Raw genomic sequence first — 24,581 nt, forward strand, 5'->3', positions numbered from 1 at the left:
CAGATAAAACTTTTCTTGTACATTGTACACAGATATATATGTATTTTTTTATATCAAAATTCATCAAATGTGTCCCCTGTAAATGAATACTCTTGTTTTATTATCGAGACAACTGTGACAGGAAACGGACAATATATCAATACATCGTTATTGTGATACAAGACTTAATATTATCATATTAGAATTATTGTGATATGGCATTATATTCACATTACCATTTTTTTGTGTGTCTTTGTATATTGTAATAATTAAATCAAAGTTTTAAGATTTTATCTCATCCCCCCTAATATGAGCATCTATGTAGTGCTATTGTGAAGATGTAGAGATATATACTTTGTAAAGTTATATGGCCAAAAGATTATTTTACTGCCATATCACCCAGCCCTAAAAATCAATGTTTTTATGTATTTCTTTTTTAAATTTCTAACAATTTTTGCTGCTAATTGTTATTATTTTTAGTTATCTATTAATAAATGACATTTTCTCTCTGACCTTCATCTCCTGAAATACATTTCAGTACATGATAGTGTTTTGAATAAAATAATTTGAGTGTAAAAAAAAAAAAGGTCTGTTATTCCGATTAAGTACCCCAACAAGATAAAATATCAGTAATATATATATTTTTTTTTGTTAATTGGTAATCAGTTGAGTCCATGTCGATCACCAAACGGAAGCAAACTGCTACCCATCTTTTTCCTTGCCTCCTACCAAAAGGGCGTCCCCCGTACCTGGAAGCTGACTTGATTGTGATTGGTCGAGGCGATCCCGTCACCTGTGACTGCTGCTGGTGAGACAGGCTGCTGGCTGTGCTGCTGTGCGGGAACACGAGGTCACATCTGAGTGAGGATCTAACCTGAGAGCTCGCCTACGTTTTCAAAACACGGTGAGTAACATTTCTCTGCGACACCGCCGTCCCTTTTTTTTGTTGCTGGACGATCGGTTCAGCTAGGGGAGAATTTTGTTGTTGTTGTTGTTGGAAGGATGTAAGCCCTTGATTGAACGTAAAGAATTGAGAGCGAAGCTCGATTTGAAAAATGTCAAATTTATGATGCCGTGTTCGTCAGAAAGCGCGCAAACACATTTTGACAGCACTTTCGGAGTCTCTTCCGTCAACGTTAACAATCGGCATACAACAACCCATCCCACAGGCTGTGTTTCAGTATGAACGCAGTTAATTCCAGTTGGTGCGCCTGTCATTTTCTGCATCTTGCCTCTCCGTAAATAAGCAGCGGATTTCAGCGTCAAACGGTGTAGAAAGTTAAGTATATCTGTCCATGTGTTTTGCTTGCTGGATGCCATCTATGCCGAATACACCACTTGATTCTATTAAGTCGTACAAGGTATAACTTAAGTTGTTTGGGGAATTAACATTTGCTGTGAAGAGGAAAATATTTAAAAACGAGATTTTCTTTATGGAGTTTCGTATTGCATCGACACGTGAAACAACCATAATTAGGGGAGAGGACATGTTATTTATATTTTAGATCAAGGAAGAGAAGAGGGCAAGACGGCAGTGAGGGGAGATAATACAATGTTGACAACCTTTAAATAGTCTTTCAAAAGAATAATTGAGTAGTAAAACAAAACTGATAATGTTAAATTCGTGGATTTTTGACCAAGAATTAGTGCATTTTGCTGAAATCACAGAGGCTTTGGGCAGGCTGTTTTGTTGGTTATACAGCTGATCACTTGGTTGTGATGTTGATACATGTTGAAACTGAATAGCCTCCATTGCTTTAACAGTGGCATGTACCTCACACATCTGTGGCTATCTATAGTCTGAAACACTGCGTATTTAATAGATCGTGTATCTCTCTTGTCTCCTCAGATCTGAGCGGCTGACAGTGGGACACTTGCTGCTGTCGTCTCCTGGATTTAAGACAGATGGAGGGAGTGCTCATTTTGAAATCTGCTTCGCTTCCCAACTGCTCCTCTCTACCTTCTCCACCGGATGCCCGGGAAGATTCACATCCGCAGTCATCTTCATCGTCTTCTCCTGAGCCTCCCGTCATGTGTGTTACCACTGTACCACCTCCACCGCCTCCTCCTCCACCTCCACCACCACCACCACCTCCACCACCACCTCCACCTCCTCTTCTCCTTCCCCCTCCTTTGGACTCCCGTAGTGACCGGCGACGTTCCATGAAGAAGCTGAACTGGGACACTATCCCCAGCCAGCGCGTGCTGGGCAAACGGAACGTCTGGACGTGTAAGCGGCAGCAGAGGGACCTCGTGCTGGATATTCGGAGCATGGAGGAGCTGTTCAGTCATGTAGACAAGCGGGCATCGATACGCAACTCGAGGGTCATGGGTCTGAAGTGTGACGGAATGGAGATTCCCCAGGAGCCTCAGGTAATCAGGGTGAAGGCCACACTCAGGCCATATTTGATATTTGTTAGATGCAGTGAAGGTTGATTTTCCAGTAACCGATACTGACCGTCCCAGTGTTGGGTTGGCAAAGGGAAGTTGTAAACGCACAAACAGGAACTGCTTTTCAAAAGTTCCACACCAACCGTGTCATCACTGAGGAACTCGCTGAAGTGAAAACACGTCTGGGAGTGTTTGTGCTTCCTCAAACATCATGTGCAATGTACAACTGAATATAGACTTTATGGACCTTTTTTTGTGAATTAGCAGTGTTTTCCTTTTTTTGTGCCTTTTGTCTTCAGGTCACGATCCTCGACTCAAAAAAGAGCATGAATATCGGGATCTTCCTCAAACATTTCAAGAGGTAAGGATTGCCGAGCTTCAAGCTAAGAAGACAGCGGCACAGGTGAAAATGAGTGATTTTGAAGAAACACATTGGCAAAACGACATGCCTGTCATGTCAAATGCAGAGTCAGAAAAACAGATCCTGACTCACGTCCAAGGTGTCAGCCATTACCCAGACAGCAGATGGCTCTTTTATCTCAGTGGACCATATTCAAATAAATGGAAATGTCTTTTTAAGCGTCATTTGATTGCGCTCATTCGTTACATAGAGAACAAAACGTTTGTTTTGACGAACACAACCGACTCTATTAATACTTAAATGATAACGTGACCTAATAATAGGTGAGGCTGACCAGAGCAGAGGTTAGGGAAGATGCATCCAGCCGAAGTGTAGCCCTCATTCCTCCTATGTAGTAGTCATTTCCTTCATCTCTAGTGTAGCAGCAGGGGAACGATTGCCCGTTGACTCCCTACTTAACTACTAACACGGCCGTTAGTGCTCGCTGGGGCTCATGGACCAATGATGGATGGGTGTTTCCTTTACATCTCCCTTATGTGCCCCTACGGTTATGTGTCTTGTGTTACGACCAGCTCATTTTAAGTTCAAGGGGTCAGGTATCCTGAATACTGAATACCAATAGTATTTCCTAATGATTTAGCATTTTGTGGAAAATGCAGAGAGGTGTTGTGAACTGTTTGTACTTTGCATCATAGACGAGTGTGTAGGACTGGTATCAGGATGTCGGGAGGACACAGTCAGAGCCTGCTAGATATATCAGTCAGCAGGACGTCCAAACTGTAATACTACAAATGACAGTTGCGCTAAATTGCATAAAGTATCAAGGTATATTTTTTTTCTTCGAGATTCCGAGTTAAGTAGAGGGTTTAACCTACTTTACTCAACACTGGAGTTTCTGTGTTGGAACCTTATCAAGATGATATCACCCTCAGCGTGCGGTTCACCCAGCTCCCCAATTTGAATACCAAATGATCTCCCAATGTGTGTCAACACCCAAGTACAGCGATGATGTCTGCTTCGGCACCTTAGTCAAATTCAAGTTGCGTCGGCTTCGTTGCACTCGATGATGCTGTGTGAAGGCTTTTTGACATTGTATGGGCACTGTAAAAAAAAAACAAAAAAAACAACCTGCTGACGTGCTGCCTGATTATCTCAACAGGCATTCAGGTTTTCCCCGCTACGTCAGAAGAGAGTTCCTGTAAAGTACAACAGTGAAATGTGAAAAACTTTAATTTTTAGAGCACCTCGCTGTACACATTTGCTCAATGAAACTAAACTCTGTAACCTACCGCTCATAATCTTTTGCAGCGGAGGACAACCATGAAGTTGCCACATAAATATCTAAGAACTTTTTGACCGCAATAAGCTGCAAAATTCCCACAATTTATTTTAATGACATCCACGTTTGGTCGTTGTCCGTCTTCAGGGTTTGACCTTGTGACTGCTGTGCTGTTTAACAGCCACCCCATATAATCTGAACTGCACTGCGCTGTATTGCACTCCAATACAACACCCCGGGGGCTTGCTCATATCAGCTAGTGGTCTGGAACTGCAACATAAAACAGGAAAAGTTAAGCGGCACATGATTCTCGTGATTCACATGATGTCATTTGGTTTTTTTCGCACTGTTCTTAAGTGAGTGGAAAACCAGTGGCAGCCGGTAAGGTTGAAAAACAACCAGCGCGACTTCACGTTCGATAAGTGATGTTTGTTGGAGCACAATTTCAGGCCTCACTAGTTTGCTGCCAACGACTGATGTATTTTGTCTCCCTCTGCAGGCCAGCGGCGGAGATGGTGCAGGACATCTGTCAAGGGAACTGGCTCAGATTTGGGACGGGCAAACTCAGAGAGCTTTGTAAACTGCTGCCAGAAGAAAGTGAGGTGATGACAGCTCCGCTCTTCTCTGCTCATCTCTTTTTTTTTTTTTTTTTACTTCGGTTCAGTATGCATTAAATAAGTCTAATGGACATTTAAGTGCCCTGGAATGAGATCTTCCACAAAGCCATTTATCCTGGGGTGTTTTTAGATACCACATGCTTCTTTATGTAAAAGAGAAATATATTGGCCAGGAGGATATGTTGGCCATTACTGTGTAAAAGTATATCATGTCCATTACTGCAGACACTTCATATTGGTCAGTCATGCTACCTGCCCTGATTACTGTCTGATACACACACACACACACACTCCAGTTCCCCTTTTTTCCTACAGTTTCATCTTGTAATATCTACGGGAGGGAACATTAGCAAAAATGTGTCAATGCACAGGTGAAGCGGCTGCTGTCGTTCAGTGGGAACCTCTCCGAGTTAGCCGAGGCCGACCGGTTCATGGTGCAGCTGGTAAAAGTGCCGGGGTGAGTGTGGATATTTTTTTCCAAAGATCTTTCCCTTTTTGAAACCAAGCACGCCACCCTTTTTCAGGCTGGTGAGCCACCTTTGATAGAGGCAACAACACTGAGTGTGTTGTGTGACAGGTTTTAATTTTAATCAATTTAAATCAAACTGAAGCTCAGACGGATCATTTGGGAAAAATGAGGAACTCAAAAATTTTTGAAATGTTTAATTCCATGTTGTCTAACCAACCAGCTTACTTACAAATGTTCAAATATTTCTGACACATTATTGACACTTCTTGTCATGAACAGTGACCGTGCATATTGTTCTTATAAATCTGCCACTTGCAGCACACACGACCCGTCAAATCATGTGCACTCTTTGAGAAAATCTGTGCTGTGTGCGTGACTGGATGTTCAATTTTGAAGATCTGACCTCATCTGAAACGATCTTGCCATCATAAAGGGCGATAAAACTGATAAAAGGGCAACGGCTTGTTCATGTGTCCTTCTTCCAGCTATGAGGAACGTTTGAAAACGATGGTGCTGAGGGAGGAATTCTTTCCTCTCATGGAAGAGGTGAAGAACTCTGTTGCTGTCATGACCAAAGGAGCTAATGGTAATGTTGTACATACATCCACCAAAGTTTCTACAACCCCGGTTCTCATTTTACAATTATATAAAGGTTCTTTGTCTCCATCTTTTTTTTTTCCATTCTCTCCTCTCAGAGCTGTTGAACTGTGACGACCTCCACTCAGTAATTCGGCTGGTATTAAAAGCCGGGAATTACATGAACGCTGTTGGTATTTTTCTTTAAGAATTATGTTTTGTTTTTTTATGGCCTACATTGATGGCTTATATCTTGATACAAAGCTGCCAGGTGTTTTATACTGATGACATGACTGTTGGAATGTTTTTTTTTTCATTCAGGGTGGTTACAGTGCCAATGCCATTGGGTTCAGGATGACCTCTCTGCTCAAGCTGGCAGACACAAAGGCTAACAAGCCTGGCATGAACCTCATGCACTATGTTGCCAAGGTGAGGAGGAGGAGGAGGAGGAGGAGGAGGAGCAGCCCTGGGACAGATGCTCACTGAATAAAATATTTCTGAAGTCACACCTCCCCCGCTATCATGACATGCCCTTGAACTGTTTTGCAACAGTTATTCTCCTGCTTTACTCTCCTTTGCTATCCCTTCCTTTATCTCCCATCCACAGCAAGCAGAGGACATCGATGCAGAGTTGCTGACTTTTCCCAGCCAGCTTGAAAACATCGGGCCGGCATCAAGGTATCTATCACGAGTACCCTGATAGTGGTTTGGTTTCCTTCACTGACCACAGTGTCAGATGTTTTCATTTCTGACGTTGAATCCGGTCGAACAGTTTTGTAATGCCAACGCACAACGCTGCTCGCCAACAGAATTTGCAAAGACGAGGTGATCGCAGACTTTGAGAAGGAGATCAAGAAGATCGAGGAGGTGAAGCTGTACAGCAGCAGACAGCCTGGCCTCCTGCAACAAATGGAAACGTTCCTCATGGTAGAGTCTCTCCCGTGTTGTTGGAAAAGCACAAAGACGAGCTTCTGAATGCTTTGTTTCGCTTCTTCTTTATACGCTTTCATGTTGTCGTTTTCTCAGAGGGCTGAGGCCAAGCTGGCCGATGTGGGGGCCCATCTCCAGGAGCTGGATGCTCTGAGCAACAGTGTCGCTGAGTACTTCTGCGAAGACCCTGCTACCTTCAAACTGGAGGAGTGCTGCTCCATCTTTCATTCATTTTGCAAGCGGTTCGACACAGCTGTGCGGGTAAGTGTAGAAAGAATGCTGCTGTTGGTTTTTAAGTTGAAATCAGCCCTGTGTACATATCGTCACAGTGCCCAGTCTCATTTCGCAGATCATCAGATACCAACACTGATCCCCTACATGGGGTACTCTGTCATGAGTTAGCACTTACTTGCCTCTGATGCTAATGTATCCTCTCTTTACGCGACTGTAGGAGAACAGAGAGCGGGAGGCAGCAGAGCAGAGGCGCCGGCGGTCGGAGAGCATGCGTATGTCAGTCAAACGACGCTCCACGGTGTCTTGCCCGGGACGCGTGCCCGATCAGGACTCGAGTTTGGAGTCTGCCTTGCACAGCTTTCTCTCCACCATTCCGGGGGGATTAGCCAGGTGCAAAAAGAACACGCTGCCTCCGGTCGAGGGATCCCCCGCTGAGCGCACATCTCTGATCGTTCCATCAGTAGAAAAAACTGCGGCTACGCCCCCTCCTAGACAAGAGAGGCCCGAGAAGAAGCAACCCAAACTGCAGAAAGAGAACGAGCAACTGGACAACGAGGGAGAAGCTGAGAAGATGCGCGAGATAACTCGGAAGGTGCTCCGCTACCAAAGCAGTAGAAGCAGCCTGAATGGGACCAAAGTCTCGGGCACTCCTCCTCGGTCAGAGAGAGAGCAGAACACACCGGCTACCCCAAGCACCCCTCAGCCTAGAACCAGAGACCACTTCTTTCCGCACAATGGGGATGCAGGGTCCCCATGGACTATCCTAAGTCCCTTGACCTGCTCCCAAAGAAACCAACTCCAACAAAACGGACAGCCTCACAGACGCAGACTGTCCTCAATGTCTGCCGGAGATGACCCTGATGATGGAGTCTGGGAGAGTGACAAAGACAATCATCTCCCCGCTTCCTCCGACAGGGACAGTCCAACATCTCCATCCGTCGGTTCCGCCTCTCTACCCGAGTGCCCCAGTCAGAGAGCTGTGTCACAGGGTCCAATGCTCAGGTCGGTTTCCATGGATGAAACCAGGCCATCCCCAGCATCCCGCTTCCGGCTTGGACACTTGTTCCAGAGAAGCATATCCCAGCGGTCGTACTCCTACGGATCAAGGACGGAGAGTATGAGAGAGAAAAGAGCAGGAGTCTGTCATGTAGACGGGCAAGTGAGCACTTCAGGGTTTATATCCTTCTTCAGGCGCATCGGAGGCAGAAGTAGGCCTGGCAACGTGGAGGAACGAAACTTCAGAGGATCTAATACCTGATTAAAACGTTTTATTTAGACAGAGACCGAACTTTGTCATTTTTTTTTTGTGTTTTAGATTAACGTGTGTTTGTCTTTTTTGACTGTTTTTTTGTCCTTCAGTGGAACCAAGGCAAATGGGGACTTGCTTAGAGCTGTAAAGGTTTGTGGGGGGCAAACCTTCTTTTTGTCTTTTTGTCTTTTTTTCCTCTTTGTCTTGTCTTGTGCAATAAAGGGTGACTTTCTACCTTTTTTTTTTTTTCCAATTTTACATGTATATGGAACATGCTCTTCGTTCCTTCTGTTGAAATGACTCACTTATCCAACCCTTTCAGGTTTTTCTTGAAAGTCTGACTTGCACTCCCGTCTCATTAGTGACACCCTGCTCAGTTTCCAGTACTTGCCTTTCGCTCATCTATTATTTCTTTCCTACTGCCAGTCTGGCTGGAAGGCAGTTGTTAAGGTGGCAGAGGATTTAGGGTTATCGGTCAAGGTTAGGATTAGTATTAGGGGAAGGGTTTGAACATTTTTAGGATTTGGGTGTTAAGGTTGTGGTTTTAATACTTTCAGGGTTTGGGTTTGAAGATTAGGGTTAGGGTTAGGGGCGGTTGACTGTTGCTGAGGGTTATGGTCAGGATTTGGGTTTAGGCCCTGTCCACACGGGCGAAAACAATCTTTTTTTTCTCCGTCTTCCTCGTCGTCGTTTTAAGAATATTTGCGTCCACGCGGCTCCACTGAAAACGCCCGAAAACCCTGTAGTTCATATTTCAGGCCTATAGGTGACGCTTTAATACTTCTAGGGTTCGGTAGAGTCGGGGTTAGGAATTTAGTTATGGTAAGCATTTGAATATTTTTAGGATTTGGGTTTTAAAATTTGCATCTGAACACATTTAGGGTCAGGGTTAGGATGGTAAATAGGGTCAGGGTTTTAACACTTGTATGATTGTGGGATGGATTCGGGTTGTAGAAATGTAAAACAATGTACTACAAGACAACCTGGAAGACAAAAGCAATCACGGTGAATTTCATTGAAAGGTCAAACTCTTTTCTGCTGCTGTCCTCAAAACAACTTTAAATAGGACACGTTACCGTTGGTGAACCCACGGTGGGTGTTGTTAGCCCTTCCTTTGGCCTCTAGTGGCTTCATCCTTCCACCACTGTGCCGCCCTGATGAGCAGTAACTGTGATTTCCAATGGGAAGAGGAGAAAGGGACATTCAGCTGTGTAACTTGGGCAACAGGGTTTGTTTACAGCCATTTCATTTGAGCCCTCGCAGTGTAATAATACTCTCTTGAACAAACTGCTCAATACAGGCTCCTTTCTGACTGTTCTGTTGTCCTCCCACATCCATCCCTCCCACTGGCGAGCGCTCAATAGGGACATTTTCAGTCGCCTGGCATTTCGAATCAACGGGGCTCAATGAATAGAAGAAAAGAGGGGAAAATATGGGCTGCTATTTGAACAATGAAAGTGAGATTTTTTTTTTTTTTTCACTCGGTCATAAGCATGCAATCTGTCTTCTTGTCGGTTAAAAACGCAATCTTAAAGTACGGCGTTGTGCACAAGCAGAGATAACAGCAGCCTGGTTCTTGGGGCCTAGCGCTACGTCAGCAGCGACTGACCTGTTGGATGTAAAACGAGAGCTCTAGAATACAATCGGGCCTTTGTGATACAACACTGCGCGCTGCTGAGGACCGTCTCATGTGAGTCAGCTCCTGACGACTCGAGGTGACCTGCTGTCTCTCAGTCACCGGGGTTATGCTAATCAGCTGCGCGGTCACAGTCAGTGTGTCCCTGTTCCGGTGAAAGATGAGAAACGGGCATGAATAGAGAAAAGAAAGGCAGTGGGGTGGGGGGAAAACTTGGACCGAGGGAGGGAGGGAGACTTGCAAGTTGTATTGTGGGAGAGCATTTAAGGAGAGAGCAGAGAAGAGCATGTGAGAGGACAGAGGAAGCCAGTGTCTTAAAGACAGAGGAAACACGGGAGGGAAATGAACAGGAGCTGAACTCAACAGGATTTACCACAGTGACAATCCTGGATACTTTTTAATGTGTGAACTGGCTGCTGGAGCGAAAAGGTAGATTCTTATTGTTTTCATAGATCACCTGTGACTTATATTAGTAAACTTAGTGAGATATTTCTCACTTGGTTTTGGTCTGCGTGCATCTAAAAAATGACAGAAAGCAAATTGTCTTGGCAGGACAGGCAGGAAGGGTCTGGTTTCAAAAAGCAGGCCCGCTGAAATTTACCTCCCTGCTCCTTGGTATCACAACAGCAGACCACAGTGTGCTGTAAACTTAATCCACCGTGACAGCCACAGTTTGGGAATCGGGCTGCTTACAAGTGCTGTAATCAGATTTGTGGTTGGAGAGAATCCACTCGTGATGCGCGGAGAAATGTTTCCAAAGACGCATTTTAAAATCACATTTTAGGTTTTCAGCTGACACTCCTAACTCCACTGTGGTGCGCAGCCTCTGGGATACACTTCTGTAGAAGAAAGCAGAACCTGGCGTCAGTGGTGGAATGTAACTACGTGTATGTACAGATAGATAGAAATTCATAAACACCTCCCATCTTCCAACCAGCACATTAGGAGAGTGCGCAGTTTGGGTTTCAGTATATGACCTCTTCAATATGCAGAACAGAGGAATCAAACCAGCAATCTTTCAATAATAAGACTCTGGACTCTACCCCTGAACCACAGCTGTACATATATAGATAGAGACAGATAGACATAGACATAGATGATGTCTATATATATCTGTGTAAATGTGTCTGTCTAGATAAAGATGTAGACATAGATAGATAGATAGATAGATAGATAGATAGATAGATAGATAGATAGATAGATAGATAGATAGATAGATAGATAGATAAAGATGTAGACATAGATATATATAGAGATAGATAGATATCCAAGATAAGTGTTACTACATTTAGAGCAGTTTGGCAGCTAATCGTGTTAGCAGATGACAATTTCTGCATTTGATGATTTCCGTCCAGGTAATCAGCTGATCGTCAAATCTTTCATTTCACACGATAATGAAATCAAAGAAATGACCCCGACGTGATTTGAACACGCAACCTTCTGATCTGGAGTCAGACGCGCTACCGTTGCGCCACGAGGTCTGGTGCCGTGAGGGAACGACTACTTTGATCCGGTCCGGTCGGCTTCTGTCCTCCCACTGACGCACACCAAACGCTGTCCAGAAATACCACAGCACAAGACACTTCTCAGTGCTCTTCTCAGATGTCAGGACTTCATAAATGTTCAATCTGTCTGCTAAAACAAGAAGAGAGATTGTTTTTTTGTTTTTGTTTTTTGTTTTTTACAGCTCATAATTTTACTGAATTACATTTTAGCGTTTCTACATTTATAGACACAAGACGAGCCAAAAGGTGAGATCACGGCTGCAGATTACATGTACCGTACTCAGGTGAGGTGGACATACTCCAGCAGCAGGTCCGTTCAGGAAAAACGTTAAGATGCTGCAGCAGGTGATGATGCCGCTGCTCAGTCACTAGATGGTGCAATTCAACAGTGGCTGGTTCTGATTTGGTCCACCGGTTTCTTTCATTACATTTTTTTAAACTTCTTTCTTTTACATCCACGGAGACACTCCACAGAACATCAGTCAGCCCTTTTCTTTCACATGCCAAGGACACTGGAACTGACACAAATACACCACGTGGGCCCCTTTTATTGTCCCAGGGAGTTAGGGGCCCCATCTGATGATAACAGATCTTAGATGTTTTATTATGGCAAGTTCGAAAAATCAAAGACCATGCATGCCTTCTATCATGTGTGTGTGTTCGATTCTTTCTGGTTTGCAGGTCTGTCTGTTAATCCACCCGTCTCCTACACAGGACAGATGAGGAGCATCTGGAGAATCTAGGACGTTTACCTTCTAACCTTCGTTCAGCCGGTTCATAGTAAAATGGACGGGTGAGTGCACACACACACACACACACACACACACACACACACACACACACATAGAGGATGTGAAAATCTGTTGTCTGACCCTGCTGTATATATACACAGGCACCGTCACCAGTGCCCTCTGTAACATCTCCCTCTCTCACAGTTACATGGTTTGTTGTCACTCAGGTGACATAACACAGTCACTGTATTCACCGGCCCCCTTGTCGACCGTCCAGCTCCGTGTTGATGGTAATGTCCTTCCTGCTCCAGCTGTAGCCGCTCTGATTAGAATGCTCGCTGTTTTCTGTCTACGCTGATGAGACCGGTTTGAGTGCCAGGGAGCCAGAGCAGCACATTGATTAGGGGGTAAATGTCACGTCGTTGCCAGCAAGGTGAACAGACGGCGTGGCTGTCAATACGCACGTCTTTCTCCACGCAGTTGTTTTGATTTCACTGCATTTGTGACACTGAAACGCCAGATTTGCTGTCAGCTGATAGATTTAGCAGGTAGCCTGGGACATGGGGGTCCGGTCTGAGATTCTGTGTGTCACTCCTTTGCAGGAAAGAGGTCTCCTGGCAGTGTTCACAGCGGTCAGGCTGTAATGTTTGTGGTTTATCATCTGTGGTCGGCTTGATCGAGTCGATTGTTTTAAGGTCACAGGAGCTCGACAGCAGCGGTCTAACTGAGCATGAAGACGCCTGCACCCATCCGTTGTTTTATCACCGGACAACAGGAGAAAGCCTCAGGGCCACATTTAACCACTTACTTATTGAGTTTTCAGTTGTAATAATACGTGTAAATGAAACATCTTATTTACTGAGACAGACCCTGGACTGAGCCTGGTACTGAACCCCCAGGATGCACTCTGCCGGAGAATATATATCCTGTATGAGATCGCTAAGCTAAGAGGGGATAACGTGGTGATCTTGGTTACAAAATATTAACTCTGGCTCCGTTTCGACTCCACCTATAAGACAAAAAATTGCTGATGATAGTATAATCTTTCACATAATGCTTATGTTGGGAGACAGCAAGCACAAGTTCAGTGGTAGCAAAAAGGAGCTAAAAGATGCACAGTATTCCCATGAGGTACACACACTATGGGGGTAAGTGCAACCAAACACAGTCTTAAATGTCTCAACTGTGATGCGCACCTCGCAGAAGGCCTCGCGCAAACAGCGCCAAACTAGGCCTAGAAAAAGAGCAAGAAGCCTTAACACACCCAGTTTATCCAGGCTCTCCCCCCACACACACACACACCTCACCTACCCTCTTTCTCCCATGACTAATACCCACCTGACCACATTCACAAGGGTTTTAGCCCGATTTTAAAATCCGCCATGATCTACCAGCGAGTCCTGCTCTTGTAAGTAGTACAGCAGCTAATAAAAGATTTCCGAGTGGAGACTTGGGGAGGGGGGGGCAGAAAGCTGCCACGACATCTGAGTGGCGGCGTTACATTAAACGTTTTTATATCGAAAGGAGAAGTGCTAACTTTGACAACAGTTCTTGTGTGTGAACACGAGGACCGGGGCCTCTTTAGTTTAGAGGACAACACCGGTTTCAAATATATTTAGGCCAGTTACCTGCAAACGGCTTCACATTGAGGCTGACCAATGACATTTGGCCAGATGGTCCTAAATGTTGTCAAATCACCAAAGTTAATATTCACTATGAATGGATTCCTTAACTCTGGAGTCAGTCTGTTGATTGGTTCTATTCATATCAATGAGGGGTTTATTTGTATATCATGCAGAGACAAGCTGAGGAAATAAGTGGGAAGTGCATATGTGGAGGAAAAACTCATTCATGTCTATAAACCATAAAATATGACTACAAATGGCAGATGTAAACTTGACAATGAACAATAAAAAAGGGACAAACACAAATTGGACTGAAAATAACTTTTTCGGATAAATAGACTGTATGATGGTGTAATTAATTTGATTATTTTGCTGTGTGTGTATATCAACAGTGTGCAATTTTATAATATTATTCCAAGTGATTGTCACTACAGAGTTGAAAATTTTGTCCTTGTCCTTGCGCTGTGGGCTTCTGTCCGCCTTTTATATATTGCTACGCTGACAAAGTGATGAGTCAGACTTACAGCTGAGTTTGCGCTGAAAAGGAACGATCGGGTGGGGAAGATTCACAAGGCCGTAGAGAGACAAGCGGAAGGTTGAAGTTTACACGTTTCACAACACTGTGACATGAAATCAAAGTGCGGTGAGACAGTTAATCTGAGGCCGCTTTGTTCTCAGGGCCACCGGTGTAGAGGTATCGATTGAACCACGGTGTCTCTGCGTCACCTTTGCTGCTCCAGCCATCACATTACAATATGCCCTCTCGGTCTGCACTCGAATGAGCCTCGCACGAGCTGCAATAGCGACGAAAGGTGTGTGCTTTCCTAATGATGATGAGCATATGAGATGATGCTTTTTGCAGGGTTAAGTCTTGTAGCATTTCCTGTTGCAGTTTCTTCAAATCACAGGAGATGGACGGACCTTTTCTCCCCCGTATAATATATGTTCTCGTCTTCATGCTGAGTCAAAAGCTCGTCTGTACCTGGAGGTTGTTTTTTGTTTTTCTTTTTTAAACCTGCACCAGAGAGCAGCTTTTATGATTTTTCTGGTCAGGGATAAGAGGCAAAGCCGGACTGTTTCAGAGAGAGAGAGAGAGAGAGAGAGAGAGAGAGAGAGAGAGAGAGAGAGAGAGAGAGAAGCCATCTGCATGTTCTGCTGCACTGGATGCAGTCTCCATGGCAACATGGTGCTCCCGCAGCAAAATCCTGGGAAGACGGTTTGGTCCCCACCCCCATGCGCATGCACACACTCGCCCATGCCTCCGCTCACAGGCGGCGCTGTTACAGTTGTCCTGTCCACACACACACACACACACACACACACACACACACACACACACACACACACACCATTCGCCACACAGGAGGCGCAAACTTCATAGCAGCATTCTCACTCATCCATAACTTCCTCAATTATTTCTCTGTCTTTTTGTTTGGCAAGCTCCACATTTGTCGTTTAGCTACCGGCAAGCTGTGGTCATTTTTTCTTTCTCTCTCTCTCTCTTGTTCCTCCCACCTGCATCTTACAAAGAGAAAGAGTGACTGGGCTGCTTTTCCTGTTCATCACACTGACTGACTGGTTCTCTCATGTGAAGTGTCATCGTTTTTTTTTTTCTTTTTCTTTTGTTTGATAGTTTCAGCTTACACACAGATCAGAAAAAAAAATGAGACGAGACAGGAGAGGTAAGAGAGACTGAGGGCAGGAGTTAGAAAAAAAAAAGAAAAACATAGAAAAACCTCTGTCTCTTTGTTGCCATCTCCCCTTCACTCTGCTCGTCTCTCGCGCTTATTGGTCAGTTCAGCCCCCTCCCATTTTCACACCAGCCAGTCAGCTCGTACAATCTCTCTGTATCTCTTGCCTCCAAAGAGCCTTTCTCTCTTTCTCTCTCCCTCAGTCGCTTTCCCTCCCTCCAGCGCACACATTCAAGCGTTAAAGCCGGATCACACTCACTGACACACACACACACACACACACGCCCTGCTCCTGCCTCCCCTCCCAGACTCTCTGCGCGAGGTGCCTTTTCTGCTGTAAGGATGTCGGCTTCTGCGGACGGATATGGTTCCCTGTGGAGGAGAGCGCGCTGAAACTTCCCCGCACCTCTCCCCGCATCTGTCAGGAACCTGCTGTGAGTACACCCTCCTCCCATCCTCGCTCTTTCCCCCCCCTGCCATCCCCAGCGCTCATTCCTTCACCCTCCACTTTATTCCCCATCTCTCACACACACACACACACACACACACACACACTTGCTCCCCCTTGGCAGAGGGTGCCAGCCTTTTCCTCCTCTCGCGTCTCCCTCTCCCCTCCCCTCCCACCTGGACTTCATCATGCACCCTATGCGGTCTTGTATGGAGAACTAATGCTGCGGGCCTGTGCTGGGCTTGGATCGTGCGGCATAACCTGAAATTGTCTTCCCTCTTGTGTATGCTGGCTGTATAGATATAGATGAGCAGAGAGATAGGCTGCAGCTATCTGTGCTGGAGAGGTGTTGTGGTGATGGGGTGGGTGGGGGGGACACACTTGAAAATGATGATCTGCAGCTTGATGCAGCACGTCTCAGCACAAAGTATTGGTTGCGTTGAGTGTGTAACGGGGGCTTGTTTTGTAAAAAAAAAAAAAAAAAAAAAGACACACAAATTCATTTTTCAGACCATTTGATGTCATTAAGGCCACTTTATGTTACAGAAAACTCCATTCAACACCATGACAGCCCGGTGAAAAAAAAACCCCTCCATCCAGAACTCCTTGGATAGTATCAATTACGCGCTGACATCGAGCTTCGAGCAAAACTCTTACCTCATCTCTCACAATTCCACCGTTTCACAGTACAGTCTCACGCTCTGATCGACCAACATACAGTGCGATGTGAGCAGAGACCTCGCTTTGTCCTCAGGCTTGCGTTTTAAAATAGGACGCCGACAAGACAAGACAAGAGGTGCGCACTCTTGTACATGTGTGCAGAAAAGCTGCTGGATGTTAAACAAGGACGTTTATAAAGAAGGGAAAGAAGAAAAAAAAAAAGCGTTGAAATCATGATCGGGGGGCACCTCTGGTCGCTGTGGGGGGAAGTGGAGACTGGAATGTCCAGCTGGCATGGGAGGAATGTCACAGGATCTGCGCGGGAGGGGTGAGAGCCAGTCAGGCCGGGATGTAAACTGTAAACTGCACGCTCAATGATTAACTGAGTTGGTCGCCAATACTGTAACTACCGGATTTTCTGCCCCATTTGTGTCAGAACTGTCCCGCACACACCACTCTTGGCTCGCTTATCTCTTAAGATGTGGGTGTCATTGTTGGAGCGTCATCAGCACGCTTGGATCATCAGACAACTTGACGCACATCGGCCATTGTGTGCCAACTCAGTTCTTCATCTTTTTTTTTTTTTTCTCTTGTCACAACGTTGTGTTACGCTCTGGTTAGGTTTAGGCACAATAAAACGCTCAGTTAGAGTGAGGAAAATATCACGATTTTGCTCAAAATACCGGTTTTGGTCGCTGCAAATCTCGGCTGCAGCTGAACCGACTTCCTGTTTCTTTATGTTGCAACTTCACTTTCCTCATGGATCAGGTTTCGATTTTTCTGTTGTGGCAATGCTATGTGTTTGGCCCTGATTAGGTTTAGGCCAAGATCATGTTTTGGCATAAAATACATGTTTTGGTCCACCACAAACTCAGCTGGGGATAGCCCTACTTCCTGTCAACAATGTCTGCGGCCGAAAATCGACTAAAATATCCCGTGGCCGTCACCTTTACAAATGTCGGAACGTAGACTTGAACTGTGGTCGCTGGCTTGCCGACCTTGTCCCTTTCCACCTCCTGATATGAAAGTCATGATCTGAACATATCCGTGGTTTGTTGAAACGTTAACTGCTAACATGCATTAGCCACGCCACTGGGATGTCAGCGCAATTCAAAATGTGGCCTTCAAATGCCTTTTTAATGTTGTGCACACATTCTTTTTCATGACATCTTCCTGTGAGTGGATGATAGATAATAGTGGCATCCAGCACCGTGACAAATTACATGACACAGGCAGCAATAACGGCGTTGGTTGTGACAGTTGTAATTTGTGTATGTGTGAGGGTTTGCCTCTCTCTTCGTCCTCCTTGCTTGTCTCGATCAGCTCTAAGGTGATCATGTTGCCATGGGTAACAGCAGCAGGATTCCTCCTCCACTCTGCATGGTCAGGCAAAATATCTGTGCAAGCGTTAGTATAGATGTATACATGTATTTTCCTTTTATGCAGCTTTGATATGAGCCTGTGGCGGGGGGGGGGATATTTCTGACAAACTTGTACTTTGGCACAAAAATCAAACAGGAGCAGCTCCGACTCATTAGGTTTGAACTTTGTGAAGTCTGAAGATGAGAAAGTGTAAAAGCTTGAGGAGTTCCTCTGGGAGATGTAACAGCGTCGGCAGGGAACTCTGTACGAGTCCGGTCGGAAACACTCCGCTGTAAATGCTGCGAAGGTGGCGTTAATGACTTGAACATGACATGAATTTTTCCAAACATCCCAATCCAACTTTTCAATACCATTGTACCCAACTGTCTTAAGTGAGCGGTCGTGTTGAAGTGACTGTAGTGATCACAGGCTTGTTTTTTCTCCCAGCGTCATGGTGTCAGTCTCTATACGCATTGTACTTTCATAGGTTGTGTTACATGTGCTTCGTGTGCACTCGCTTTAACGTTTCAGTTGAAGAGTTCCTGAGAGTTTCCGCGGGCACGGCTGCTGTCTGACTTTAACGTCACTCGCCTCGTTGGTAACAAAATAACCTCGTGTGCCTGTATATGTGCAAGCACAAGCATGCGTGTTTACGTGTAGAATAAATATGCGAGTGCATGTTTGCACTCCGGCTGTGGGGCATTCAGGGTTTTCCAAAGCATGCTCAGTGTGGGGGGGGAGCCATGTGGTGAAAGCTTAGAGTCCGATGCTCAGAGATGCAGTCATGTCATGTTGGATATATTTAGATGGATCCCTCGGGGGGGCCTCAGTAATAGCACTAGCCATATTGCACCTTTTCTTTAACATTTCATAGAGCATCGGTGATAAAACATTCCTGTTTTACCCTGTTTGGTCCATTTTCTAAATAACAGTTCAACATTTTATTAACTGCTTTAGGGACTGATTTGCAACAACAAGCAGTATACATCTCAGGACAGGGCACGAGAATGGCTTTTATAAGGTTATTACATTATTTCATTCCTAACATATGGGCTCAGGTTATTCTTATGTATATTTCATGTTTTAAATTCTCAGTTCAGTCATCTTTGTGCCATATAATTCTTTTTATTACGCATTTGAGAGAAATTTGCAAGAAGTTCGCATTTTTGGTCATGTTCGTTCGTCGGGGAGTCAACCTCCTACAATCCTGACCTTTGTGGTTTTATGTAGATTTGCGTATTGGTGATTCAATCAAATTAACTATGATTTTAAGGCCCTAGGGGATGTTTAACATTGTACAGTATTTCCCCAGTCTGTGACAGTGGAGGAGGCAAGGCTATTGTTCTAAAGGATAGATTACTCACACTCACTGATCTGTTGGAACAGCACCATTGATGTTCCTGTGTTCAGTGTCTTGATCGTAATCCTTGAACCAGTCATGTGTTGGTTCATTACTTCCCAGAGGAGGCCCGCTGTCCCTCACGTCGGCGCTGAATGTTCCTGTTAGTGTGGAATAACAGCATAAAATTGAACTGAAAAAACAAAAAACAAAAAAAACACTTGATTGTTTTGGCTATCTGGTTGCGTCGGCGCTTTCAAATGTTGAAAGTCAACCTGGAACAGTGGTCTCTTACTTGGCAGCTGTCTTGCTTAGGTGTCAGGCTAAAACATAATGTATTGTAGGTGCTGCTATGAAAAGAATTAAATGCAGCTATTTAGATATATTAAGTTATTTCCTTTTCATTCAATATATGTTCTTGTGCATATAAATGATCTTGAAACTTAAAAAAGGTCAACGGGGAGAAACGTCTCGTCAGTCATCTCGCCTTCAGTTCCCTGACAATGTGACATCACACTATGTGACCGTGTCACGCACCGCTGCTCATTCAGCACATGAGAAATTCATTTAGTGCAGCTGCTCTGTTGTTGATAGCGGTGCTGGACCAGGTATGTGTCAGTTGACCAATCAGAGAACACTGGGTATTCAGAAGGCAGGGCCTTAAAGAGACAGGAGCTAAAACAGAGCGGGCAATACAGTGCTGCGTAAAATGATGAACCTGAAGTTGAGCGTAACATGTCTACTTTAGTGTATCTGGTTTGCAGAGATGAAAAATGCAAATGTTATATCAGTAAGATTAGACATTAGAGAATCAAGACTGCGGTGATGGCAGCCGATCATAGGTTTTTCTCAATGGGCCTAAATTTGGCTGAATAAGTCCCATCCCAAGCAAATGTAATGTAATGTGTCTGAGGCTATGGCACAACAAGTAGCGCATTTTAAAATCCACAGGGCAAAGGAGGTTAGATAAACAGAAAACGCGTAATGTGGCCATGTGCTGTGGATTAACGATGATGTTTTGGAGAGCGCGAATGCCATTTTGGGATCAAATTAAAACCCACTTCCAATCAGCTTTAATCAAACCTCTTTAAATAAGAATAAACCCTGTCGCCATGCTGCAATCTCAGCTCTCTGCTAGAAAAAGAAAAATGCAACAGATTTCACATGAGGAGGCCCTGTAACTGATCTCCGTCAGTTTCTGTGTTTGGACAAATCCTAATTTGCTCTCTGCGCGCTCATATTTTTCCTCCCACCGTCATGCCTCCGTGGCGGTGAGTCTGAGCTTGCACCTGTGTGTCTGTGCTGTGTGTTCGTGTGTGCTTGCGTGCTGGAGTGTGAGCCGTGTATTAATATGTTGATTCAGGCGGTTCCTGTGACACATTCCTGCCCAGCTTGGCTGAGATCAGGCGGGCTGATAATTTTAGCCGCGCTTATGTCAGTCGGTCCCCGCTGTGTGAGGAGAAGGTACCACTCCGCGACGTTTGTCATCCACTTCATCATCCTTGCCAGAGGACTATAAGGACCGTGCGTTGTAACGTGTTAGTCAGCACACAGGCCTCCCTGCTTTTTTTTTTTTTTTGTGTTGTTCCCCCTTCATAGCAGCATTTTGGTGCTCCGTGCACAATGAGTATAAGACAAACTGCACTGAATATGGAATGACAAATGGTGGGTTTGTTGTTAGGCAGGAGTGACACCACCTTTGCAAACAAAGGTGTTTTTTTTGTTTTTTTGTTTTTTTTTACCAACTCCAGGGTTATTCTGGGGCCTTGCTGGACTGGACTGCATTATATCGGATGGAGTTTCTTAAAGTGGTTTAGCCCCCCCTCTCGCCCGAGTTCTGCTGGTTCACGTGCAGAGAGTTGACAGACGTGCCAACCATAAATCTGCTGACCCATCTGCATGACGAACAAATGATGGAATTTCTAATCCCCTTAAGTAAATGAATTTCCACGCTGTTAGGAATCCGAGCTGCAACTCACATTTACGATTAGACGAGGGGCTTTTTTTTTTTCTTCTTTTTTTTTCACAAGGCGTGATTAGAATGAGCAGCATGAGGAGAAAAAAAAAAGGAACTGACTTTTTACACTGAGGCAGGCTATTCTGCTCCTTGCAACTCCAGGGCATGTTACATAAAAACAAAAATGTATTTTATCTCTGACATCCTTCACCATGTTTGATTTGTGTGTGTGTGTGTGTGTGTGTGTGTGTGTGTGTGTGTGTGTGTGTCTCCGTGGTGTCAGTGGCATGTGAGCAAAAAAGAAAAAAAAATGGCTAAGACTTTTCTATTCTTCTGTTGAGATCGTTCTCTGAGTATTTGGCTCTTACATAAACTGCCTCTTTGACCTTCTTTTTTTTTTTTTTTTTTTTTCTCCCAAAAAACGCCCAGATGATGACAAACGCTGCCTTTCCCAACACACTCGCGAATAGACACACCCCACCTGAAACGCCATTGTAGTCGGAGGGTCTCTGTCACGCCCAGGCGACACGGAGCTGTTTATGTTAATATATGTTTAGCTCAGAGCGTCTATTCCCTCAGTTATTTAAAGAAACAAATTATTTCAGGATCAGCTCCCCTACCCTCTGGCACATGCTCCTCTTTCACTGAAATAATTCTCTCTGTTGGGAGAGCGAGAGGGTCGGTTAGGATAAGAAAGAGGGTAAAAAAAAAAAAAAAAATCTGTGCTTCATGTAATATTCCCTTTGAATGTTTCTAACTGCTAAATGTTTGAATGTGCGCTGTAAACGGATTACGCGATCTGTTTATTTTCTTCTGCTTCTGCGGTTGTTTACAGGCTTATAACTGCCCGTGCAAAATTCTGTTGATGTTTAAAAACACTGCAAATAATGAATCCCAGTGTCACACGTTTGATATTCATAATGCGCCGCAAATGTGAGCAGGAAGAAAAAAAGAGACTGCTGACTTTTTATTCCCCGCGAATTTGGTCCGATTTCAAGAGGCTGTGACAGCGTGAGAGCGCGCACACACACTGGCCCTGCGTCAGGATGTGGCCCCTCCGCGTCCCGTATCTCCTGATCTGAGCTGCCCGTGCATCCATTTCTCAAGGCTCAGTGGAGTCGAGCTGCTGTTCCGACGCGCGCCTTGATGTTATTCATGTCAAGCATCCCTTGATGAAGTTCCCGTTTGCAGCAGAGTGGAAATGAGGAGAGATGAAATGCTTCAGTGACCGCACAGAAACTCCGCATTATGTCTGCGGTTTATTCCAGAGGTGTGAGATGAGAGTGGCATGAGAGTGGCGAGCCGTAATGATTGGTCGATTAATCTTTTGCGATCTAGCCCATCGAAAAGGAAATGAAATGCCAGCTAGTTTGATAATCAGTTAATCATTTAAGTTGTCTTTCAAGCAAAAATGTGTTTGCTTTTCGACTGTTGGTTGGACAGAAGAGGCCGTATGAAGATGTCACTCCGTGAATCTGGGAATTTTTCTAAATTTTGGGGGCGTTTTATAGACGAAAATGATTAAAGGAGCAATATGTAAGAATCGGCCGACTGTGACATTCATACTCAAAACAAATAGGGGGCGGCGTATCGCCAGAGTGACTGCTAACCGCTGCTAACTGTAGCTGCCATTAGAAAAGTAAGCTTAGTTAGCCTGGCAGCTAGCGGTTCAGACTGGATGCTTGAGGGCCGTGTTCACACCGCTAGCAACTGAGCTTTGGGACCAGGATGGGCTGCGGGAAGCTGCTTAGCACACACACACTCACAGTAGATCACTGCAACACAACGCAAAACTGTTATTCCTTCACAGTCTGATGATGATTTTAGTTAATTTTCAACAAAAATCCTTACATATTCCCCCTTTGGTTGTTTTATTGTCAAAATAACAGGTACTTCAGCAATTTTATATTGCACTTCAGTGATGATGGTGGAGTTTGAGTGATGTATTTTGAAAAGAAGAATGAGAAAGTACGGCCAAAATCTGTGCAGTGTAGGCTGAGATACTACTACGATTCCCATAACGCAGCCTGGCAGCATATTTCACTGGATACAGTACACAGCAGTTTTTCCGCTTCCATACGTTCAGCCTATATGTTATTCATAAATCTGTGGTATCATGCTGACACAGACGTCACGCCGATGACATCACTATGACATCGTCAAGGTGATTTTCTGCAACTTCAGAAAACCCGCTCCAGAGCCACAGAGGACATTGTGTAACTGTATGCGCCGGGTGTGCAGTGCTCATCATGACAATTTAATTGAACGTCAAGCCTACGATCACTGAACTGCTCCTCAAATGATTTCTGTGACACACTTTTACTCCTTAGCTTCACGTTATCTTTACATTTCTACACTGATTCGTTTTTTTAAATTTCCTTTTTCTCTGTGATCTTGACACTTTTAAACTCATGCCTGCGTGTCCCGCCTCTGGTCTGCTTTGTGTGGATGTAAAGCATCGGTGTGAAGCGGAGCACTCGTCGCACAATTTAGCCTCGCACACCTGCTTCCCCCGAGGCCAGCTGCGGTGTCAAGACAGCTGGGGGAGCTGCCGTGGCTTTTGAAAGGGAGCGTCAGTGTTTTCCTTTCAAACCATCAATCAATCAGCGGTTTGCATGCACAGGAGTCCTGCGTGTTTACTACGAGCTGCCAAGCAACAAGCCACTTCCTTACAGGAGCGTGTGCGTCGTCTCAGGTGTCTACACAGCTCCCTTAATGTGTCTGTATGATGCAACTGTGATGTGTTTGTGCATCTAGAATGCTGACAGTCCTTAATAAAACACAGACGTTATGGAGGTCAGCCTTCTTATTTTGCTCTGAACGGTGCATGCAATATGGGCATCACACCTACTGGAGACAGGAACAATGGAAACGTGTACGCGTGCACCCTTCTCGTGTGTTTCTGAGTCATTACTATGCTGGTCATCTGAGGTTCCCTGCACCCTTTTCGCAGCGTGTGTGTGTGTGTGTGTGTGTGTGTGTGTGCAGCTCAGAGCACGTGCCTTGCCAGTGGTGTGAAGCGGATGAGAACTGATAGCTCTATATATAGAAGTATATGTATGTGGAGGCTTAAGACTGGACGGCGCAGGAGAAAAAGGGAGGCTTGCCGAGTATACTAACGAGGGTTACGCAGGATGCTCCATGCGTGTCGTCTATCTGGGCGTGTGTTCCGCTTCTTATATATGCTTTGCGAGGCCCAAATGAAGGTGTAAACCCCTCAGAGTGTGGGTGTTTGTGTGTGTGTGCGGTTGGTGCAAGGAGGAAAGGCAGAGGTGAGGTATAAGGTGGAATGAAATAGCTCACTGACTAGGTGTGTGTGTGTGTGTGTGTGTGTGTGTGTGTGTGTGTGTGTGGGCTGGTTTCATGCCCCAGAGCTTTCAGACTACCACACCATCATGGTATCCCCAAACTTTTTTTTCCCAATCATACCCTGTTACACAAGGACCTTCTCGTCACTCGGTATGTGTGTGTGCGTCATCACCTTTTTCCGTGCTCTTCTCCTTCGCTTTTCCCCAGTTCACCTTCTCTTAGGCATACCAATC

The 24,581-nt window shown here is 45.0% G+C and overlaps 2 protein-coding genes and 1 non-coding gene across 6 annotated transcripts in view; 2 read left to right on the top strand and 1 right to left on the bottom strand.

Moving 5' to 3' along the window:
- Positions 1-718: 718 nt before the first annotated feature.
- On the top strand, positions 719-8,319 carry fhdc3 (FH2 domain containing 3). The gene is made up of 12 exons (XM_037120650.1): positions 719-883; positions 1,829-2,352; positions 2,670-2,731; positions 4,510-4,612; positions 4,999-5,084; positions 5,582-5,682; positions 5,792-5,862; positions 5,994-6,101; positions 6,280-6,350; positions 6,482-6,599; positions 6,699-6,863; positions 7,054-8,319. Exons 2-12 carry the CDS (start codon positions 1,885-1,887, stop codon positions 8,092-8,094), a joined length of 2,394 nt encoding a protein of 797 aa, XP_036976545.1. The 5' UTR covers positions 719-883; positions 1,829-1,884; the 3' UTR covers positions 8,095-8,319.
- A 1,681-nt stretch (positions 8,320-10,000) lies between these two features.
- The window catches only part of trim3b (tripartite motif containing 3b), a 34,217-nt gene continuing 19,636 nt past the window's right edge, over positions 10,001-24,581 (top strand). The window contains exons 1-2 of one of the 4 annotated variants that reach the window (XM_037120546.1): positions 10,001-10,150; positions 11,908-12,019. The gene's annotated coding sequence lies outside the window, so the exon portion shown is untranslated. Of the gene's footprint in view, positions 10,151-11,907; positions 12,020-15,466; positions 15,708-24,581 lie in introns of those variants that run through there. The other 3 variants (XM_037120548.1, XM_037120545.1, XM_037120549.1) reach the window with 3 other exon arrangements.
- On the bottom strand, positions 11,131-11,202 carry trnaw-cca. Its single transcript has one exon. It is a non-coding gene; the product is annotated as a tRNA-Trp (tRNA).

The sequence above is a fragment of the Acanthopagrus latus genome, chromosome 13 (genome assembly GCF_904848185.1).
Source record: "Acanthopagrus latus isolate v.2019 chromosome 13, fAcaLat1.1, whole genome shotgun sequence".
Lineage (NCBI taxonomy): Eukaryota > Metazoa > Chordata > Actinopteri > Spariformes > Sparidae > Acanthopagrus > Acanthopagrus latus.

Bases quoted from the DNA above. Each gene is read 5' to 3' on its own strand.
- fhdc3 (XM_037120650.1), top strand. From the start codon at position 1,885: ATGGAGGGAGTGCTCATTTTGAAATCTGCTTCGCTTCCCAACTGCTCC. The intron at 4,613-4,998 runs GTGATGACAGCT...GTCAATGCACAG, and splicing joins TGCTGCCAGAAGAAAGTGAG to GTGAAGCGGCTGCTGTCGTT. The intron at 6,102-6,279 runs GTGAGGAGGAGG...TCCCATCCACAG, and splicing joins TCATGCACTATGTTGCCAAG to CAAGCAGAGGACATCGATGC.